General features: G+C 38.9%; 3 protein-coding genes across 4 annotated transcripts; 2 read left to right on the top strand and 1 right to left on the bottom strand.

Annotated features, from left to right (window-relative positions):
* The first annotated feature begins 2537 nt into the window (after positions 1-2537).
* Positions 2538-6658, top strand: ctsh (cathepsin H). The gene is made up of 12 exons (XM_031282928.2): positions 2538-2732; positions 2939-2970; positions 3220-3325; positions 3413-3483; positions 3575-3679; positions 4409-4495; positions 4614-4669; positions 4764-4845; positions 4962-5030; positions 5111-5217; positions 6093-6218; positions 6308-6658. Exons 1-12 carry the CDS (start codon positions 2660-2662, stop codon positions 6375-6377), a joined length of 984 nt encoding a protein of 327 aa, XP_031138788.1. The 5' UTR covers positions 2538-2659; the 3' UTR covers positions 6378-6658.
* A 508-nt stretch (positions 6659-7166) lies between these two features.
* Positions 7167-16417, top strand: blm (BLM RecQ like helicase). Of its 2 annotated transcripts, XM_031282927.2 has the most exons (22): positions 7168-7543; positions 8366-8423; positions 8511-9135; positions 9252-9387; positions 9921-10024; positions 10141-10255; positions 10352-10986; positions 11594-11770; positions 11889-12007; positions 12108-12221; positions 12351-12449; positions 12540-12688; positions 12786-12892; positions 13246-13406; positions 13901-14096; positions 14307-14497; positions 14583-14727; positions 14863-15062; positions 15178-15370; positions 15462-15584; positions 15691-15892; positions 16011-16417. In XM_031282927.2, the coding sequence occupies exons 1-22, from the start codon at positions 7449-7451 to the stop codon at positions 16186-16188; spliced, it is 4122 nt and encodes a 1373-aa protein (XP_031138787.1). In that variant the 5' UTR covers positions 7168-7448; the 3' UTR covers positions 16189-16417. The 2 variants fall into 2 exon arrangements, with proteins under 2 accessions (XP_031138786.1, XP_031138787.1); XM_031282926.2 differs by having other exon boundaries at positions 7167-7543; positions 8366-9135.
* Positions 16391-16821, bottom strand: LOC116038480 (Bloom syndrome protein homolog). Its single transcript, XM_031282929.2, has 2 exons — positions 16748-16821; positions 16391-16657 (listed from the first exon to the last, which is right to left on the bottom strand). The coding sequence occupies exons 1-2, from the start codon at positions 16814-16816 to the stop codon at positions 16406-16408; spliced, it is 321 nt and encodes a 106-aa protein (XP_031138789.1). The 5' UTR covers positions 16817-16821; the 3' UTR covers positions 16391-16405.
* Positions 16822-17798: the final 977 nt, after the last annotated feature.

Genomic DNA, 17798 nt, shown 5'->3' with positions numbered 1-17798 from the left:
GCATTTTGTCTCAAGTGTTTTTGTAGATCACCTATCAGTTGACATCATGCTCTCTCGGAATGAAATAAAATATAATCTGAAAGTATTTAACATCACCAGCATCTCTCTGTCCTAGCAAGCCATGATGTAGTGGACAAAAGTGTAAAATATCAGCTGTATCTAAAAGGAAACAACACAGCCATATTCAGAATTCACAGTTTTCACAAATGCATAAGCGTGCATAAAATATACATTCAGTACATGTAGCAGTTACATGTTAAAATACATGGACACATAGTTTGGGTCAATGAGAGAGTTTTCACAATTTGAAAATTTTAGGTCTGGAGGTAGCAATTACAGTCACCGTTTGTTATCTCTTTGTATTCATTTATTTTGTATATATCTTAATGTCAATAAACAGTATGGTATAAATGTTGGCTGGATTAACTTTCCCTAGGGCAAAACATTATCGTTGAGCCTCCCTCTAGTATGTCCTTATGTCTCTGTTAAAATATTAAAATGCAAATTAAAAATAAAGTAAGGGGCTTTTAAAGGGATGTATTTGCTGGTTGATTCATAGAGCGACTGGTCAGTGTACACTTGATTAATTAAGGCTTAATTTTACCCTTTTGTGCACAGTTTAGGCTACTTAGTTTAGTTATTTATGGGAGAAAAAAACTGATGTATCCAACCATTAGCCTATCAAATAACCCCCTGACCTAACGTACACAATTTGACCATTAGCGCATTATTCCACAAAATCGGTGCCTTTTCAAAAAATTTGAAAAATATAATTGTTTCAAACTGATTTTTTTCAATAGCCATTAAATTAAGACATCGTAACATGACAAGAAATTGTGTTGGGCCATCTCAAGCTATGACATTTATTATTTATATGTATTATTGCACTGGGATAGTAACAGGACTGATGGTAACTGATGATTTCATGCTAATATGCTAATTTCTAGCTAACAGGTCAAGGTCAGAAAGGCACATGGTATGTAATTTGAAAGGTTATTACTTCTAGATGTTGGTAATATCAGGATTAATAAATAATTGTTTATATGTACACTTTAAAAAATGGTAACAGGACTGATGTTGTATGCCGACCTTTCTCTAACAACCCTGATATAACATGAAAAATAGGACATTTAAGAAAAGAGAAACTTAACTTTAAAGGTCCCATGGCATGAAAATTTCACTTTATGAGTTTTTTTTAACATTAATATGCGTTCCCCCAGCCTGCCTATGGTCTTTAAGGAACTAAGGAAAGCTCATTGTGGGACTGGCTCTAGTGGCTGTAATTCTGCACCAAGGCTGAATTGACACGGAAAGAGACTTCAGATACAGCATTAGGGGACCACTAAGGCCTATATAAAAGAGACTTCAGATACAGTATTAGGGGACCACTAAGGTATATATAAAAGAGACTTCAGATACAGTATTAGGGGACCACTAAGGCCTATATAAAAGAGACTTCAGATACAGTATTAGGGGACCACTAAGGCCTATATAAAAGAGACTTCAGATACAGTATTAGGGGACCACTAAGGCCTATATAAAAGAGACTTCAGATACAGTATTAGGGGACCACTAAGGTCTATATAAAAGAGACTTCAGATACAGTATTAGGGGACCACTAAGGCCTATATAAAAGAGACTTCAGATACAGTATTAGGGGACCACTAAGGCCTATATAAAAGAGACTTCAGATACAGTATTAGGGGACCACTAAGGCCTATATAAAAGAGACTTCAGATACAGTATTAGGGGACCACTAAGGTCTATATAAAAGAGACTTCAGATACAGTATTAGGGGACCACTAAGGTCTATATAAAAGAGACTTCAGATACAGTATTAGGGGACCACTAAGGCCCATATAAAAGCATCCAAAGAGCACCATGTCATGGGACCTTTAACAAAACTGTGGAATCCACTTCCTCTAAATGATGGCACTTCCTTGAAATGATGTCACTTCTGGTTTGTACCATTATGTTATAGGGTTTTTTTGGTAATAGTAACAGGACTGATATGAAATTAGGGACAATGATAAAATGACTTATATTTCTAAGAATATATATGTATTTATGTCAAAACCATTGCTTAACAATTATATTACACTTGAGACAATATAAAACTGTGCAAATTGTATCATTTTACCAATATTTTACAAATGAGAAGTCCTGTTGAAAAAGAACGACCATAGCGAGGGACAGGCCAAAATCGTCCAAAATCCTTACCCATAGCATATAATATGTGATTTTAATTATTTAAAATTATATTTTATTGGCTTTTACTTGGGTTTATATTGATGCATTTGAGCTATAGTAACATTAAGTTTTTTTTAATTACACATTTTTTTGTTGTTAAAGCAACTTTAGAACTGATTATTTGTTAGGGGACGCAAAAGGCACCGATTTCGTGGAATGAACTAACAAAGGGTATTTTGAGGTTATTGCAAGTTTCTCGTGGTTTCGAAAATGAATGTAAAATATCTCATTTAACTAATTAAGATGAAAAAAGGATAAATTAAATGATTGGTTGATTCATTCACTGACATGTATTTTTGTCAGTAGGGGAATTTGAACAGGCAGCAGCAGTTCACCTCGTGACTTATCTGCTTCACTTCACTTTCACTCGCCTTCTCTGTTGCACCGACTTCAGCTATAATAAGCGATCATGATGAACACTAATTTGCTTTTGTTTGCTTTGCTGTCGGCAGCTTCAGCTTTTCACCTGCCGTCTGAAGGAGGTAAGCTGCTGCGATCGTACGTTTTTTTTGTTTTGTTACAGTACAATTACTTTTTATACTTAGCCTACGTTATGTGTTAACCATCGGTGTTTACCAAAGCTTTCACTTTCATAATCTACCATGGCGTTACATTTGTTAAATTTGTTCTCATTGTTTAATTCTCTGTATTACATTGGCTACATTTTGACGATATGAATTGTTTTCAGACGAGTTTCACTTCAAGTCATGGATGGCACAGGTAAGTTATGTATCAGTTATATCAATCAAACGCTGTGTAACAAATGTGTACAGTATACAGTGGTTATGAGAGGAAGTTACCTGCAATGAAAAATCACTGTAACACTGTTACGTCTCTTAAGTGTGATGCCTAAGTGTGAGCTACATGATTACAACCGTGTAAGCTGATCACTACTCATGTATGCCCATAATTAATCTTAAAATATACTGTATGTAGCAATATTAACAGCAATAACTCCCCCATGTACAGCACAACAGAGTGTACAGCATGAAGGAGTACTACGAGAGACTCCAGATATTCACTGAGAACAAGAAGAGGATTGACAAACACAATGAAGGAAATCACACATTCACAAGTAGGAACAGTTTGTTATTGCATTTTCTATTTTTTTCATATGGTCCATAGTAAAATATCTTGGACATTGTTTCATTTTTTCCTGCAGTGGGGCTGAACCAGTTTTCAGACATGACATTTAGTGAATTTCGAAAGTCTTTCCTCTGGTCTGAGCCACAGGTACAGTATTGCCATACATACAGGAAGTCATTTACATAGATGTTTTTTTTATAACAGTGAAGGTCTTTATTTAGCATACTGTCTTTTACAGAACTGCTCTGCTACCAAGGGGAACTACTTCAGCAGCAACGGACCACATCCAGACTCCATTGACTGGAGAAAGAAAGGAAACTATGTGACAGATGTGAAGAACCAGGTGAAGTTTAACTGCACTAACATCCACACACACATTTTATTTTCAGTTATTGATCTCGAAGGTTACAGTACATTGTTGCTGGGTAAAACAGCAGATTAAAATAGTTTCTGGTGATAACTGATAACTCCAACTACAATTGTTACTCAAAACAGTCATTATGCACACTAAACACACACACACACACACACACACACACACACACACACACACACAAACTTCTTCTACAATGCAATGCAAAAAGGAAATAGAGGAGCTGCTCATCGCTGGATATAAATACTAAAACTTATTGTGGATAGTGGTGAAAAAATAATATTTTGCTGTCTCTTTGTTAAGTTTAATTGGCAGTGGCAGTTTAAAGTTGCAGGTTGATCTGCCAGCCCATATCATTCGCTGTTATTGCAAAACAGTAAAGTAGGCCTATGTTTATTTCTTGTAAACTAATTTAAGAAGCAGTATACTATAAAGATTAGTACTGTATACAGTTAGTATGCTGTATGCAGTTGGGACAATTTATGACGTGTCAAACACAGGTGTAACTAAGAACGTTAATTACTGCATGCATTGCAGTAATTGTTGGACCGGTGCTATTGTTAATGTCATTAGTTGCACCTGTGCTTTTCCTGCTGTGACATGTCAACATGTTTTCTGTAAAGAAAAAAACGGCCTGCGAATCTGTTTCATTCCATAAACCAAATGGCTTATTGTTTAACCTTTTTTTCTGCACCAAAGGGGAGTTGTGGTAGCTGCTGGACTTTTTCCACAACCGGCTGTCTGGAGTCTGTTACCGCCATCAGCACTGGGAAGCTTGTACCACTGGTGACGTTCTTTCACTTCACTATCAAAACTGTTGCTCTTGTACAAAAAATGTTGTTCCAATGTCATAGTGAGTGCAGGTTATTTACTGTAATATTTTCACTAATTACTAATTACTTAGTCAGAACAACAGCTGGTGGACTGCGCTCAGGACTTCAACAACCATGGATGTAACGGGTAAGAGTCAAACATATGTTTCCTTAATCTTTTGATAATTTCCTTGCATCACCACAGACACAATTTTATAACAAGATCTCAATTTGTCTTCTAGCGGCCTTCCCAGTCAAGCATTTGAATACATTATGTACAACAAGGGACTGATGACAGAGGAGAACTACCCATACACAGCTTTTGTAACTAAATAATTTGCCATCCTACAGTATAAACCAAACTAAATAATAAGTTAACTGATTTTGAAGTCACATATTTTATGGCTTTTAATGGCTTTTTCCTTTTTTCTTAACATCAGGAAGCTACTTGTGCGTATAAACCAGAACTAGCAGCTGCTTTTGTGAAGGAGGTGATGAACATAACCGCGGTGAGTGAACATCAGAGTCTGTCCTCCAGATAGATGTCTTTATTGAACAGCCTGTGGTTGATAAAGTTTTTCTGTTTCAGTATGATGAGATGGGGATGGTGGACGCTGTCGCTACACGCAATCCTGTCAGCTTGGCCTTTGAGGTGACCTCTGACTTCATGCTTTACTCCCAGGGCGTGTACACCAGGTGAGCAGACATCACGGAAATATTGTTATGTATGCTTTTGGAAATTGATATGTCTGTCAGTTTTCATACTTACACTTATACTGTAAACTGGTGGTGATCAATAAACATGAGGGGGGGGGGGGGGGTATACCACCTGATACAGTATGCAAAGGCACAGTCCATTATATGGTAATATACACTATGCAAAATGGTTAATACAAATTATACAGAGTTTGCTTCCATAGGGGGGAAAACTGGTTAATCTAGTGTTTTTCCATTCTGGTATGTGTAGCTCACGTCACTAAATAAATGTCAAATACAGGTGACTGTCTTTACAAAAAGCCCACACATGCTGATGAAGCCAGAAGTTTCTAGGTTTTGTTATAGTAATATACACCTTAGAACCTTCAGGAATATTTTACAAGTTAAAATCCAACTCCCTCCAACTAAGACTCGGGACACGGATATAATAGCACAGTCACAGCTAGACATATTATGTGTTTCTGCTTTAGTAACAATTTCCCTCATTTATCAGTATCAGATAACCCTGCAATTTAGACACATGCATAAATACATAATAATACACAAGTGTGTGCCCGCTCACTTGTCCATTTGATAACATGAATTTAGTTTAATTAGGATCAAATTTAACCGAATATACTGCACTTTTTAGAGTTAACAATTTAACCAAAATAGGAGTGGTGAGGCAAGAATTGGAAAAATCGTGGCTAATACATATTTATTATAACATTTTGTTTGTACTATGCATTTAAAGCACCCATACACAGGCCTTTTTTTGTCAGTAAAGCTGTAAGACTTGAAAGTGGTTAGTTCCTCATTCTTTATCAAAACAGTCATGTGTATAAAGTTGGATCTAACTCACTTCCTTATTTCAGCACTGAATGCCACAAGACCACAGACAAGGTGAACCATGCTGTGTTAGCAGTCGGGTATGGACAGGATAGTGGCACTCCTTACTGGATAGTAAAGAACTCATGGGGATCTGGCTGGGGGATTGGCGGGTAAGTCTTCTATTTAATCACATACAGGAAATATATCACTAAATGTAATGCAACTAGAGAAAGAGAATAACAATGTTCTCTTCTTACAGATATTTCCTCATTGAGCGTGGGAAGAACATGTGTGGACTTGCTGCCTGCTCTTCTTTCCCGGTGGTGTGATTTCTGCATGATAGCAAACTATAAAAGGGCTGAAAAGGGAGCAGAGTCCAGATTTTATTTTATAATCAAGATCGATTTTTTTATATAATCAGTATCCTACTGTTATTCTATGTACAGTGTGTTTTTGCACAATGGAGTAAATCTTATCCTCCAGTGAAGCACAATGATAGGGTGGATTAAGTCATATTAATCAATACATCTGAAATTATCACTTACATTCCAATCATTCAATTCATTGTAGTTAAATTAACAAATACAATCTATTAAATGTTGTCGTTTGAGTCTTTTATCACACTATATTGCTGCTGTGTGGAAGTATAATCCATGATGACATGCATAATTAGACAAAACACATTGCATGTTAACATAACATTTGGTGGTTAAAATATTGACATTATATTGAGTCCAAGATTATTATTATTATTTTTCTGTGTATTTACATCTCACTATCTCAGCGGTATATATTTACTAACAACAAGAAACCTGTGATACATTTAAACAATTAACCCATAGAGTTATGGGGAACTCATTTTAGGAGCCATGTCGTAAGACTACATTTCCTATTTTTAATAGACACTGGACTGTATAACAGGATATAATGCACTGCGGTGCTAGTTCCATAGATGGCAGCAATGCAACTTTTTGGATGCCGGCTGCCGTAAAATCCCAAAGAAGAAGAAGAAGAAGAAGCAGAAGAAGAAGAAGAAGAAGAAGAAGAAGAAGAAGAAGAAGAAGAAGAAGACTACATTTCCCAGAATCCTCATTCCTGCTCGACCTCGGCCAATAAGGAGTCAGTTTGTTAAATGGGCGCAAAGTGGTCTCCCCATGGATGGAAGGCTCTTCCTCACAGTTCTGAAGAGAGTAAACGTAGCGGTTAAATTGGTAACCCAGCTAAATGAACTTTAACAAATTACAACCCAGCGGCGAGACAAACTTAGCGCGAGCTCCGCTTACTTGTCTCATCCATCTCGTGTCGCGAGCAATGCTGAAGAAACTGACCGCCACTTCTTGAACTGAGCTCGGACTGATAGCTAGCTAGCTAACACTCGCTAGCTCAGCCTTTTACCGATAATGTCTAGTCTTCCACAAAATAACTTGAAGGAGCAGCTGGCGAGGCACAGCAATGCCGCTCAGAGCAAGTTGTCTCTGGCTAAACCCAAAGCGGGGTAAGTCTACCGCGAGCTCACGATACAGTGAGGAAATTACACCAGGAAGCTGACAGTTAACCTGGCTTTGAGCTTCTTTTTTAGTTAGCTGTCAGCTGTGCTAACTGAGAAACACTCTATGTAGCTCTTAGCTAACGTTAGTTATGTTAGCTTTGTTAGAGATAACTTAGTATGCAAAATGCAAAGCTGATTGCAAAGGGCCTCATGCATCCAGAACAAGTAATTTCACAACTCGATATGGCAGTGAGCTAGACTGAGACTGAATTGGTTTACTGTGTGGATTCAGCATGTTTGTGTTAACAAATGCTGCACTATTCCGCACATCATTTAATTGTCTCTGTTCAACTAATGTTCATGTATGTTAACGTATTTCCTGCAGCTGCTAACTCATATAATGAAGATATACTATGCACCTAACTCTTTTGAATCAAATCAATAATGATTTGGCTGTACTCACTTGTATCAACTGATCTGACCTGACATCCTGTGGCTGCAGCTGCAACTGCTGTGCATCTTCCGGTACCTGGACACTTGTATTAAAATGAAATGTGACATTCAAAGCAAATCAGCCATGTGCCTCTGGATACTCTGCATGTCAATGTTAATTCTTAAGCCAAGCTACTTGTTAACAGTTGTTACCATTAGCTGCTATGTTTATCAGGCCTTATCAGGTTTTCCAAATTAAAAGAGAACGTTGAAAACTCAAAACTAGAATGTGACTATCCTCTTAAACAATCAAATTGAATGGGCATTACACCCTTGCTCTTAACTGTACACATGTTACATTATGTTTTCATAATTTCTCACTGGTTTATTTTTCAGGGCCTTTTCTTTTAAAAAGAAGTCATCAGGTACAACTAAGGTGGAAGTCCCGACCAAGGTAATCAGCTCTAATGTTTTGGCAAACAGGAATGTCAATGTTCCTAACAGTTTGCTGACTAAATCTCCTTTGGCATTTTCAAACAAGCTTGAGAGACCTCAAAAATCCCAAATCAACAACTTCTTCCCTGTAAGTTCAAAAGGCAAGTCGGACTCCATCAGCCCAGCAGGTAACTGTGCTCCTGCAGGCCAGACTCCTTCAGCAGTGTCTGCTATTAAGGTGACAGCTCCAACTAAATCTGACAACCAGTTTACTAAAGACAATGGAGGCAATTCCGCAAGTCTGGATGCATCTCTTGGATTCCCGGTGGATGACTGGGATGATTTGGATGACTTTGAAACTCCTGTCAAAGCAACAAATGACTCATTCAGTTCAGAAATATCTGGGAAGAGCATCAAGCCAGTGTCATCTTTTAGTGAAGAAAAAACACAATTCTCTCTTGTGACACCAGAGTTGAGCAACAGTTTTGCAAACAAAAATGATCCTTCCGGAAGTGAAAAATCTTGTATGGAAACAGATGAACTGGAATACAGTGTCGACAAAGCTGCAGTTTCACCAGGACCTAGTTTGAATCAGGAGCCGGCAGAGTTTGAGGTTTCTCCACTTAAAAGGACCCGAAGACGTCCTCCTCCTCCTGCTTATCTGAAGTCTGTCATGAGTGATAGTGAAGAGGACAACAGTGATCCGTTTGAGCTTTTTAAAGGACGGACAGGTAACAAGCTTTTTGTTGCAGCTGTTGTATTCTATTTGTATGTTGTCGGGAAGATATGTGTCTGGAAAGAATTTAATTGTACAAAAAACACAGACTATGTCTTTTTGCCTTTTTAGACGATAAGAAAAAATGGATTGACCCGAAGGTAATACAGCTTGAGGACAACTCAGAGCCTGAAGATGATCTAGATTACATTCCCCCTTCTCCGATCCCTGATGACATCTCTTATACTACCTCTGCATTGAAGACCAGGCCAGTTTGTTCAATTTATGTTTTTTTATTTTTGTTCATACAAGATCATGCATCTACATGGTATTGAATGCGATGACACTTAAAATAGATGCGTATTTTCTGTAATCAAAAGCAGTATGAACAGTTATGTTAACGGAGTAAAAAAAAGTAACGGAGTACTTAAAAAAAAAAAGTAACGGAGTACAGTTAACGGAGTAAAAAAAAAAAAAAAAAAGATTAAAACTAAGGCAGCAGCGATATCTTTTATATTACACGCATTCTTCTTCCCAGCTGGTGTTTTCGGTTATGAATACTAATTAGAATAAAAAGGCATCGGTTAGGTTAGTATGAAAACCATATTACCTTTGATAGTACAGTGATTATAGTGGGTGCATTTTTGCTGCCAAGGGTTTACAACATTTGTATTACTGTAATAGTTATTATAGGCTCATATGTGTTTTTAACTGGATATTAGATGGATTTGACCTAAAAGAGAATAATAAAAAAAGAAACGGAACATAACTTTTTTTTTTTTTTTTTTTTTTTTTTAACAGATCAAAATCAGTTGATGCTGAAAGCAGAGATATTCCTGTGCAATCAAAGGGACCCATCACAACACTACATAAACCCTCTGATCATCTCTCAAAAGACAAAACAAGTGTGTGTTTTTCTGATTTGCCCAGACCTTGTGCACATTTTAATAAGCAAATCAGCACTCTGGTATTTGTCCCCGTTCACTAATTTAGTTGTTTCGTTCTTCTGATCATGTCACAGATGAGCAACTCTTCAGTATCATGCAGTCCATTTGTTCGCTGGTTGATTCCATCCCTGAACATGAAGTGATAGCTCTGGCCTGTGGAAATGAGCTTTTGCTGAAGAGGGCTCAAAGGTGTGTGCATTTAAATGGAAAACAGCTTTGTTAATATTCATGATATTTAATGATATCCTCCTGGTGTGATTGCAATCATCTGCCTTTCGCCTGCAGGAAGAGGATTCTTGCAACTGGTGGTGGCGGTTTATTGAGGATGCAGCAGCCAGACAGCACTGTGATTTCTGAACCCAGCTTTAAAGAAAAATCTTCTTTTAGCTGTGATATGTCCAGTGTTATGTCATCCAGCAGCTCTGTGCTCCTGGACTCCAAGAAGCCTGCTCAGACCAGGAGATCTTCAGTCATCTCTGTGGACTATGACTCTGATCACTCTGACAGTATTATTAACATGCAGCCCTTGCACAGTAAGAGCAGCGCGACATATATGAAGAATCGGAGTCCATCAACCCACAGCCTCACAAATCCATCTTTTAATTTCTCTCAGAAAACGAGCACAGACCTGGATGGTTCAGATCTCTTCTTTTCTCCCAAAAAGCCAGAGACTGTTGTTCAGAACAAATGCAATACCCCAGCGCCCAGTATAACTGAAGAAGACCTAGACGACTTTTACATGGACGACTTTGACATAGATGACCTAAATGACTCCGATATCCCAGATTACTTTGACGGACCCCCAAACTCCAGCACTGTGACTACAACAGTGAAAGAGGGGGGACCAAGCAAGTTTTCATGGGAGAAGAAACCAACCACACCTGTTCCCACACCCAAGCCTTCAAAGATCTGCTCTCCTGGTAAGTTAGCATGGCATGGAAAAATGTGTTTTTAGTCTTTGAAATGTGTCCAACAAGCTTATTTGCATCAATGTATAGTCTCAAAAACCTGGTCAGTCTTTGCATGTGTTAATTGCACACTAAAACTACAAGATGTCATTAATTAAACACAGATCATTAGAGCTGAAACAATAGTTGATTATTCGATAAGCCGATCAAAAGAACACAAATCAACCAGCTTTCTTGATAATTGAATAAATGTCTTTTTTATTAGCAAAAAAAAATCACTGTACACATTTGTATATTTGCTGTTTTAGTCTGCTATGATGGTTAATTGAATGTCATTGGGTTTTGGACTGATGGACAAAACAAGCAAATTGAATCTTTCAACTTGGGCTTTGGTGAATTGTGATGGGCATTTTTTACTTTACTTACTTTTTATAAACCAAACAATTATGAGAATGAATACTAAGTCGTCTTTGTTCAACCCTCAGCATATTTCTTAAGTGTGATTCTGAAATGATGCACACCGGAAAAATGATACACTCGATAAATACAGGCCCTGAGTACGTTGACGACGGTCTTGTGGTGCTTTTTACTGACTTGGCTTTAATGCTTTCCGATGCAGAACCCAACTTCAGAAACCCAGCCCATGATCGCTTCAGAGGGTTCAACTTCCCCCACTCACAGGAGATGATGAAGATTTTTCACAAGCGTTTTGGTCTTCATCAATTCAGGTTCAATCAACTAGAAGCAATTAATGCAACGATTCTGGCAGAAGACACGTTTGTTTTGATGCCCACAGGTTAGTAGTTATCAAAAGTTTCAAAAACAAGTGTTATCTTAGCCATGTAACAGTAGAATAAGGATGTGAACTGCAGTTAAAAATGTCCACATTTCTCTGTAACTGGTGGTATTTTTAGGTGGAGGTAAAAGCTTGTGCTACCAGCTACCTGCCTGCGTGTTACCAGGAGTCACTGTGGTCATCTCCCCACTCAAATCTCTTATTGTAGACCAGGTCCAGAAACTCACTACACTGGATGTAAGTATGTTTGCTCCTATTGGATCAGTATGAATATATGACCTTGTTATAATATGTGTGGTACTCAGAAGATGTGTTTTGAAAATGTCCCCCATTTCAGATCCCAGCAACAAGCCTGTCTGGTGGTAGAAGTGACAGTGAAGCAGGGAGGATTTATATGCAGCTCTCTAGGAAAGAGCCCATCATTAAACTTCTCTATGTCACTCCTGAAAAGGTGAAAAAAAAGAATGATTCAAATTTTAAATGGAATCTGTGAGTTAGTTTTCCTGCTTTCTATATATATAAAGTTAGTAGTAACTCTGATTTTTACTCAAGACTGATGCATGTATTTTTTCTCCCCAAGGTGAGTGCAAGTAACAAGCTGATCTCCGCCATGCAGAACCTGTACGAGCGAGGCCTTTTGGCCCGCTTTGTCATAGATGAGGCCCACTGTGTCAGTCAGGTGTGTTCCTCTGCTTTATACACAATCTGCACTGTGCTTTTATTTTTGCAACCGCCATTGTGAATCATCCTGCGACCTTAAATCTTTCAGTGGGGTCACGATTTCCGTCCCGACTACAAGAGGTTGCATGAACTGCGTCAGAAGTTCCCTAACGTGCCGATGATGGCCCTGACAGCCACTGCCACTCCCCGTGTTCAGAAAGACATCCTCAACCAGCTAAATATGACTCGGCCGCAGGTGTACGTGCTCCATCTCATGCTACGATTTTTAAAAGAGTTCCATTTTCATATTCTTGAATTCAAATGGCCAACAGCTTTACATCCATCCTATTTTCAGGTTCACCATGAGTTTCAACAGAACAAACCTGAAGTACGCTGTCCTGCCCAAGAAACCCAAAAAGGTTGACGAGGACTGCATCAGCTGGATCAAGAAGTACTACCCACGTAAATAATTTAAAAGTGCTTTTTCTGATCCCAGTTATTTTCAGAACACTGCTGTAGCTATTTTGTTGAAAATTCAACTCAGATTTGTATATGAACACATTCGGAGGTCTGTCATATCTGAATCATTTTGAATAGACAGTTATATTGAGCATATCAAGTTATTCAGCTTGTATCAGAAATAATTTAAAATCAATGCTTTTGTCAAATGCTTAATTGCTTGTGTAAGTAGCCTTGTAATAAATGAAAGAATGGCCGTGTTTTGATTTAACCCAGTGGGGAATATTTTGTGTGTGATTACAGACCCACTTCTGACTTTGTCTTTTGTTTATTACCGGCATCTCTGCATGTTGCAGGTGACTCTGGCATCATATACTGCCTGTCCCGTAATGACTGTGATGCCATGGCTGAGAGTCTGCAGAGAGCACGGATATTAGCTCTGTCGTATCACGCAGGCCTGAGTGACGGTGACAGAGAACATGTGCAGAGCAAGTGGATCAACCAGGACGGCTGCCAGGTGAGGTCACCACTCGCTAGGGTTGGGTATCGTTTTGGGGTTTTTCCGATACGGTGCTAAAACAATACTTTTAAAACGGTGCCGGTGCCTTGAACCAATACTTTTAAAAAGGTTTTTTTTGTGTTTAATCCAGCTGCTAGCTAACGTTACCTGCTGCCAAGTGTATTATGTTAACTAGCGTCACATGCAGCGATGCTTCTGTTCCCTCTAACGTCCGTTTAGGAGCATCAGAGGGCAGCGCTGGCATTTCAGAGGCACCGAAATCCGTGTTACTATTCAGTCCGGTAGATACCGGTTGTTAAAGCACTGGTGCTGTATTAGCACCGGGTGTCGGTACCCAACCCTACCACTCGCTCACTGATGTAATATAAAGATGCATAATAGATGATACTGGGATACAAACATTGAGCATAAAAATAAAGGTAACATTTTGCAAACCAGTAGCTGTTTAAAGTGCACATTGCGCTTGTTTCACTGTTTGTTTTGCCCACCAGGTCATATGTGCCACAATAGCTTTTGGCATGGGCATTGACAAGCCAGATGTTCGCTATGTGATCCACGCCAGTCTGCCTAAGTCAGTGGAGGGTTACTACCAGGAGTCTGGGAGAGCTGGAAGAGATGGAGAGATCTCTCACTGTATTCTCTTCTACTCCTACGCTGACGTCCACCGCATCAAGAGGATTATCAACCGTAGGTGGCCATGTAAAATTTACTTGGATAATTTTCAGTTGTGTGATTTTTAAAAAATCTGTTTCATTTTTTTTCATATAGTATATGTTTTTTTGTCTCCATCAATCCCTAAATCTATGAAATCGTTCTAAGCATATTTACTTGCTAATGACTAACTGTAAATGTTACTCATGTAGACTCAGATGGCTTTTTTTTTTTTTTAAATTGCAGTGGACAAAGAAGGTGACAGACACACCAAGGCGACTCATTTCAACAACCTACACAGCATGGTGCACTTCTGTGAGAACATGATGGAGTGCAGAAGAATTCAGCTGCTCGCATACTTTGGGGAGATGAAGTTCAACAAAAGCTTCTGTAAGGACCATGCAGACGTCAGCTGTGACAACTGTGCCAAACCCAACGTAGGAGTCATTTCTTTCTTTATTTGTTACAAATTCAAAACCTACCTGGCCTTTTCTAATTGAGTTTAAATATACCTGTGTGCAGCAATACAAGATGAGAAATGTCACTGAAGATGTGAAGAAGATTGTGAAGTTTGTCCAGGAGAACTGCGAGAAAGTTGGAGCAAGGTTTGGCAAGACTGCTCAGCAAAACCGACTGACGCTGAATATGTTGGTGGACATCTTTGTAGGTAAAGTACATGCTTGCAATGAAAAGGCATTTTGCAACTGTGAATCCTGCATGATGTCTTATGCTGACGTCTTCATATTCCATGTGGCAAGAACTGAGAATGGTCTGATGTGGGCAATTGTTTTCTTTCTGTCAGGGTCTAAGTCTGCCAAGGTACAGACAGGAATGTTTGGGATGGGAGGAGCCTACTCTAGGCATAATGCTGACCGTCTCTTCAAAAAACTGGTGCTGGACAACATCCTGGTGGAGGATCTCTACGTCACTAACAACGGCCAAACTGTGGTGTATATCTCTGCTGGATCCAAAGCCATGGCCGTTCTGTCTGGACACATGCAGGTAACCTGACATCTACAGTATATTATCAACTATATGTCAGCATGAAGAGCTAGATATGTAGCATTTATTAAAGTGTAAAGATATTAAACACTAACTGGCACTTGTCTCACCGCAGGTGGAGTTCTATGAGACAGAGAGCGCGTCTAGCGTCAGGAAACATAAAGCTGCTGTGGCTCAGATCTCCCGGAGAGAAGAGAAAGTTCAGGAGTGTCTGAAGGAGCTGACGGATCTGTGCAAGCAGCTGGGGAAAGCGTTTGGCATTCACTATTACAACATCTTCTCCACTGCCACCTTGAAAAAGATATCTGGTAATTTCTGAAACAATTGTTAAGACTTTCCTTTAAATAGCTCATATGATGCATTTTAAACTTGTCAAACTTTTTTTTTTCACATGAACAGAGAAGCTTTCTTCAGACCCCGAAGTCCTGCTACAAATTGATGGTGTGACAGAAGACAAACTGGAGAAGTATGGAGCTGAAGTCATTCAGGTCCTACAGAAATACTCTGAGTGGCAGCTGCCTGGTAAGAGACCCAACTCATTGTTTTGCATAATTCTCCTCATTTCCTTGACTGCTTTACCCCTTTTTTATTCTGCACATTGTGGTATTAATCCTACATTGTCTTGTAGAAGAGGAACAGACTGACAATGGTGGAGATGGGTGGATAGACACGGCACAGGGCCGCACGTATGGAGATGACGGGGACAACACAGAGTCTTCCACGTACTTCCGTAGTAAGCCTGCACAGGGACAGAAGAGAAAGAAAGCTCCATTCTTCAACTATTCCAAGAAGAAAAAAACATATGGCAACACAAGTGCCAACTCTAAAGGGTGTGTAATGTGTTTGTCTCACGTTTTATCATGTAGCTAGGGATCATATTTAGCAATAAGCTTCACTTGATAGCTGAAACCTTATTTCTTCTTTCTTGCTGTGGTGTTGTGGATTCAGTCGTGGCTACAGCAGCAATAAATCGTGGTCATCGTCCAGCTCCAGAGGTGCAGGCCAGGGGTCCAGGAGCTCAGCAGGAGATGCATCTACAGGCAGGAGGCCGGGCTTCCTGACAGTCCCAACCCCTCAAACCAACCAGCGACCCTTCTTGAAGCCAGCCTTTTCACACTTGGGCTAGAGCTGTCCTCTGGATTGGACTTTTAAGGATAGCAGACTCATTTTTCACTACATTTTCAAACCAGTTGTTATTAATTGTTCACCATTATATACCAATTGTTTATTGAAACTGCTAAAATTAAATATTTATGTACAGTTATTGTCATAATGTGTGTCCAGATTTCATATAGACTGTTGTAAATTGTCGCTTTTTTACTTTCCATTGTATTGTCAATTTTTTATTTTGTTATTAAAGATGGATGTAAAGCTGTTGGCCGTTTGAATTCAAGAATATGAAAATGGAACTCTTTTAAAAATCGGAGCATGAGATGGAGCACGTACACCTGCGGCCGAGTCATATTTAGCTGGTTGAGGATGTCTTTCTGAACACGGGGAGTGGCAGTGGCTGTCAGGGCCATCATCGGCACGTTAGGGAACTTCTGACGCAGTTCATGCAACCTCTTGTAGTCGGGACGGAAATCGTGACCCCACTGAAAGATTTAAGGTCGCAGGATGATTCACAATGGCGGTTGCAAAAATAAAAGCACAGTGCAGATTGTGTATAAAGCAGAGGAACACACCTGACTGACACAGTGGGCCTCATCTATGACAAAGCGGGCCAAAAGGCCTCGCTCGTACAGGTTCTGCATGGCGGAGATCAAAACAAGATTTTTTTTTTTTTTTTTTTTTTTTTTTTTTTGCTGTGTGCTGAATCTGTGTTATACCACAAAGCCACAGGGAGCCATATCACATTTTTATTCAATGTTTATTTCAAGTTTGAATAGTTTTATTTAATGGCACCAGTTACAAGGGACTATTGGAGAGAAACAATATTTTATACTGACTTGTACAGAAGGTTACAGTACAAACATGGGTTCGGAATGGATCAGACTGAACAAGAACTGGATTTGGCACATGGATTTATATATATATACTTGTATATATAACGTAATTAAACAGCAATCTCCAATCCCATGATGGAACCTTGCAGACTACATAACACGCCACCAGACATGGATGCATATACACTTGCTGACGTGTACGCACGGCTGTGTGAGTGTCTGCCTACTGGGAGCTGACAAGGCCAAAAAGCACATCAAGGTGTCTTCGGTTATGACTACTTTAATTTCTCAACCCCTCATGCATCATCCATATTAATGTGACAGGGATTTTGGCCAGGAATTAAACTTAGGTAGCTGATTGTGTATAAATCACTTGATTTGATCATCTAAACTGGATATGTAATTCTTTTTCGTTACATAAATAACATAAACCTTAAAAAAAAATGTTTAAAGGACAGCCAATAACAATCTTTGAAACTTATTAACTGATTATGTCATACATATATTGGTTTGTGAGACTTTTATTAAGACATCCGATGATGGTTGAAAATATGTATTAAAACACAAGGCGTAGACAAAATAACAAAAACACCTCACAGTAAAGTTCAGTCCAGTACAAAAGCACCACAAAGTATCACCTCAGAAATGACCCATTGACATCTCTTTGACCACCCCTTAATAAAAAATTATCATAAGTTTCACAAATGGTAGATTTTGTTGCTTGGTTGTTACATTATATCACGTGGGTGTTTCTGCTATTGAGTCCATCCCCTGTATATTAAAATTTAAA

This window comes from Sander lucioperca, chromosome 7 (genome assembly GCF_008315115.2).
Source record: "Sander lucioperca isolate FBNREF2018 chromosome 7, SLUC_FBN_1.2, whole genome shotgun sequence".
Taxonomy (NCBI): domain Eukaryota; kingdom Metazoa; phylum Chordata; class Actinopteri; order Perciformes; family Percidae; genus Sander; species Sander lucioperca.
The sequence above is the reverse complement of the archived record's forward strand: the minus strand, read 5'-3'. Positions and strand labels throughout refer to the sequence as shown.

Excerpts from the sequence above, each read along its gene's own strand:
- ctsh (XM_031282928.2), top strand. The coding sequence starts at position 2,660 with ATGATGAACACTAATTTGCTTTTGTTTGCTTTGCTGTCGGCAGCTTCA. Across the intron at positions 3,484-3,574 it reads TCCTCTGGTCTGAGCCACAG|AACTGCTCTGCTACCAAGGG; the intron begins GTACAGTATTGC and ends TGTCTTTTACAG. Across the intron at positions 4,496-4,613 it reads CTGGGAAGCTTGTACCACTG|TCAGAACAACAGCTGGTGGA; the intron begins GTGACGTTCTTT and ends CTAATTACTTAG.
- blm (XM_031282926.2), top strand. The coding sequence starts at position 7,449 with ATGTCTAGTCTTCCACAAAATAACTTGAAGGAGCAGCTGGCGAGGCAC. Across the intron at positions 11,771-11,888 it reads GTTTGTTTTGATGCCCACAG|GTGGAGGTAAAAGCTTGTGC; the intron begins GTTAGTAGTTAT and ends TGGTATTTTTAG. Across the intron at positions 15,893-16,010 it reads ACAAGTGCCAACTCTAAAGG|TCGTGGCTACAGCAGCAATA; the intron begins GTGTGTAATGTG and ends TTGTGGATTCAG.
- LOC116038480 (XM_031282929.2), bottom strand. The coding sequence starts at position 16,816 with ATGCAGAACCTGTACGAGCGAGGCCTTTTGGCCCGCTTTGTCATAGAT. Across the intron at positions 16,658-16,747 it reads AGGCCCACTGTGTCAGTCAG|TGGGGTCACGATTTCCGTCC; the intron begins GTGTGTTCCTCT and ends TAAATCTTTCAG.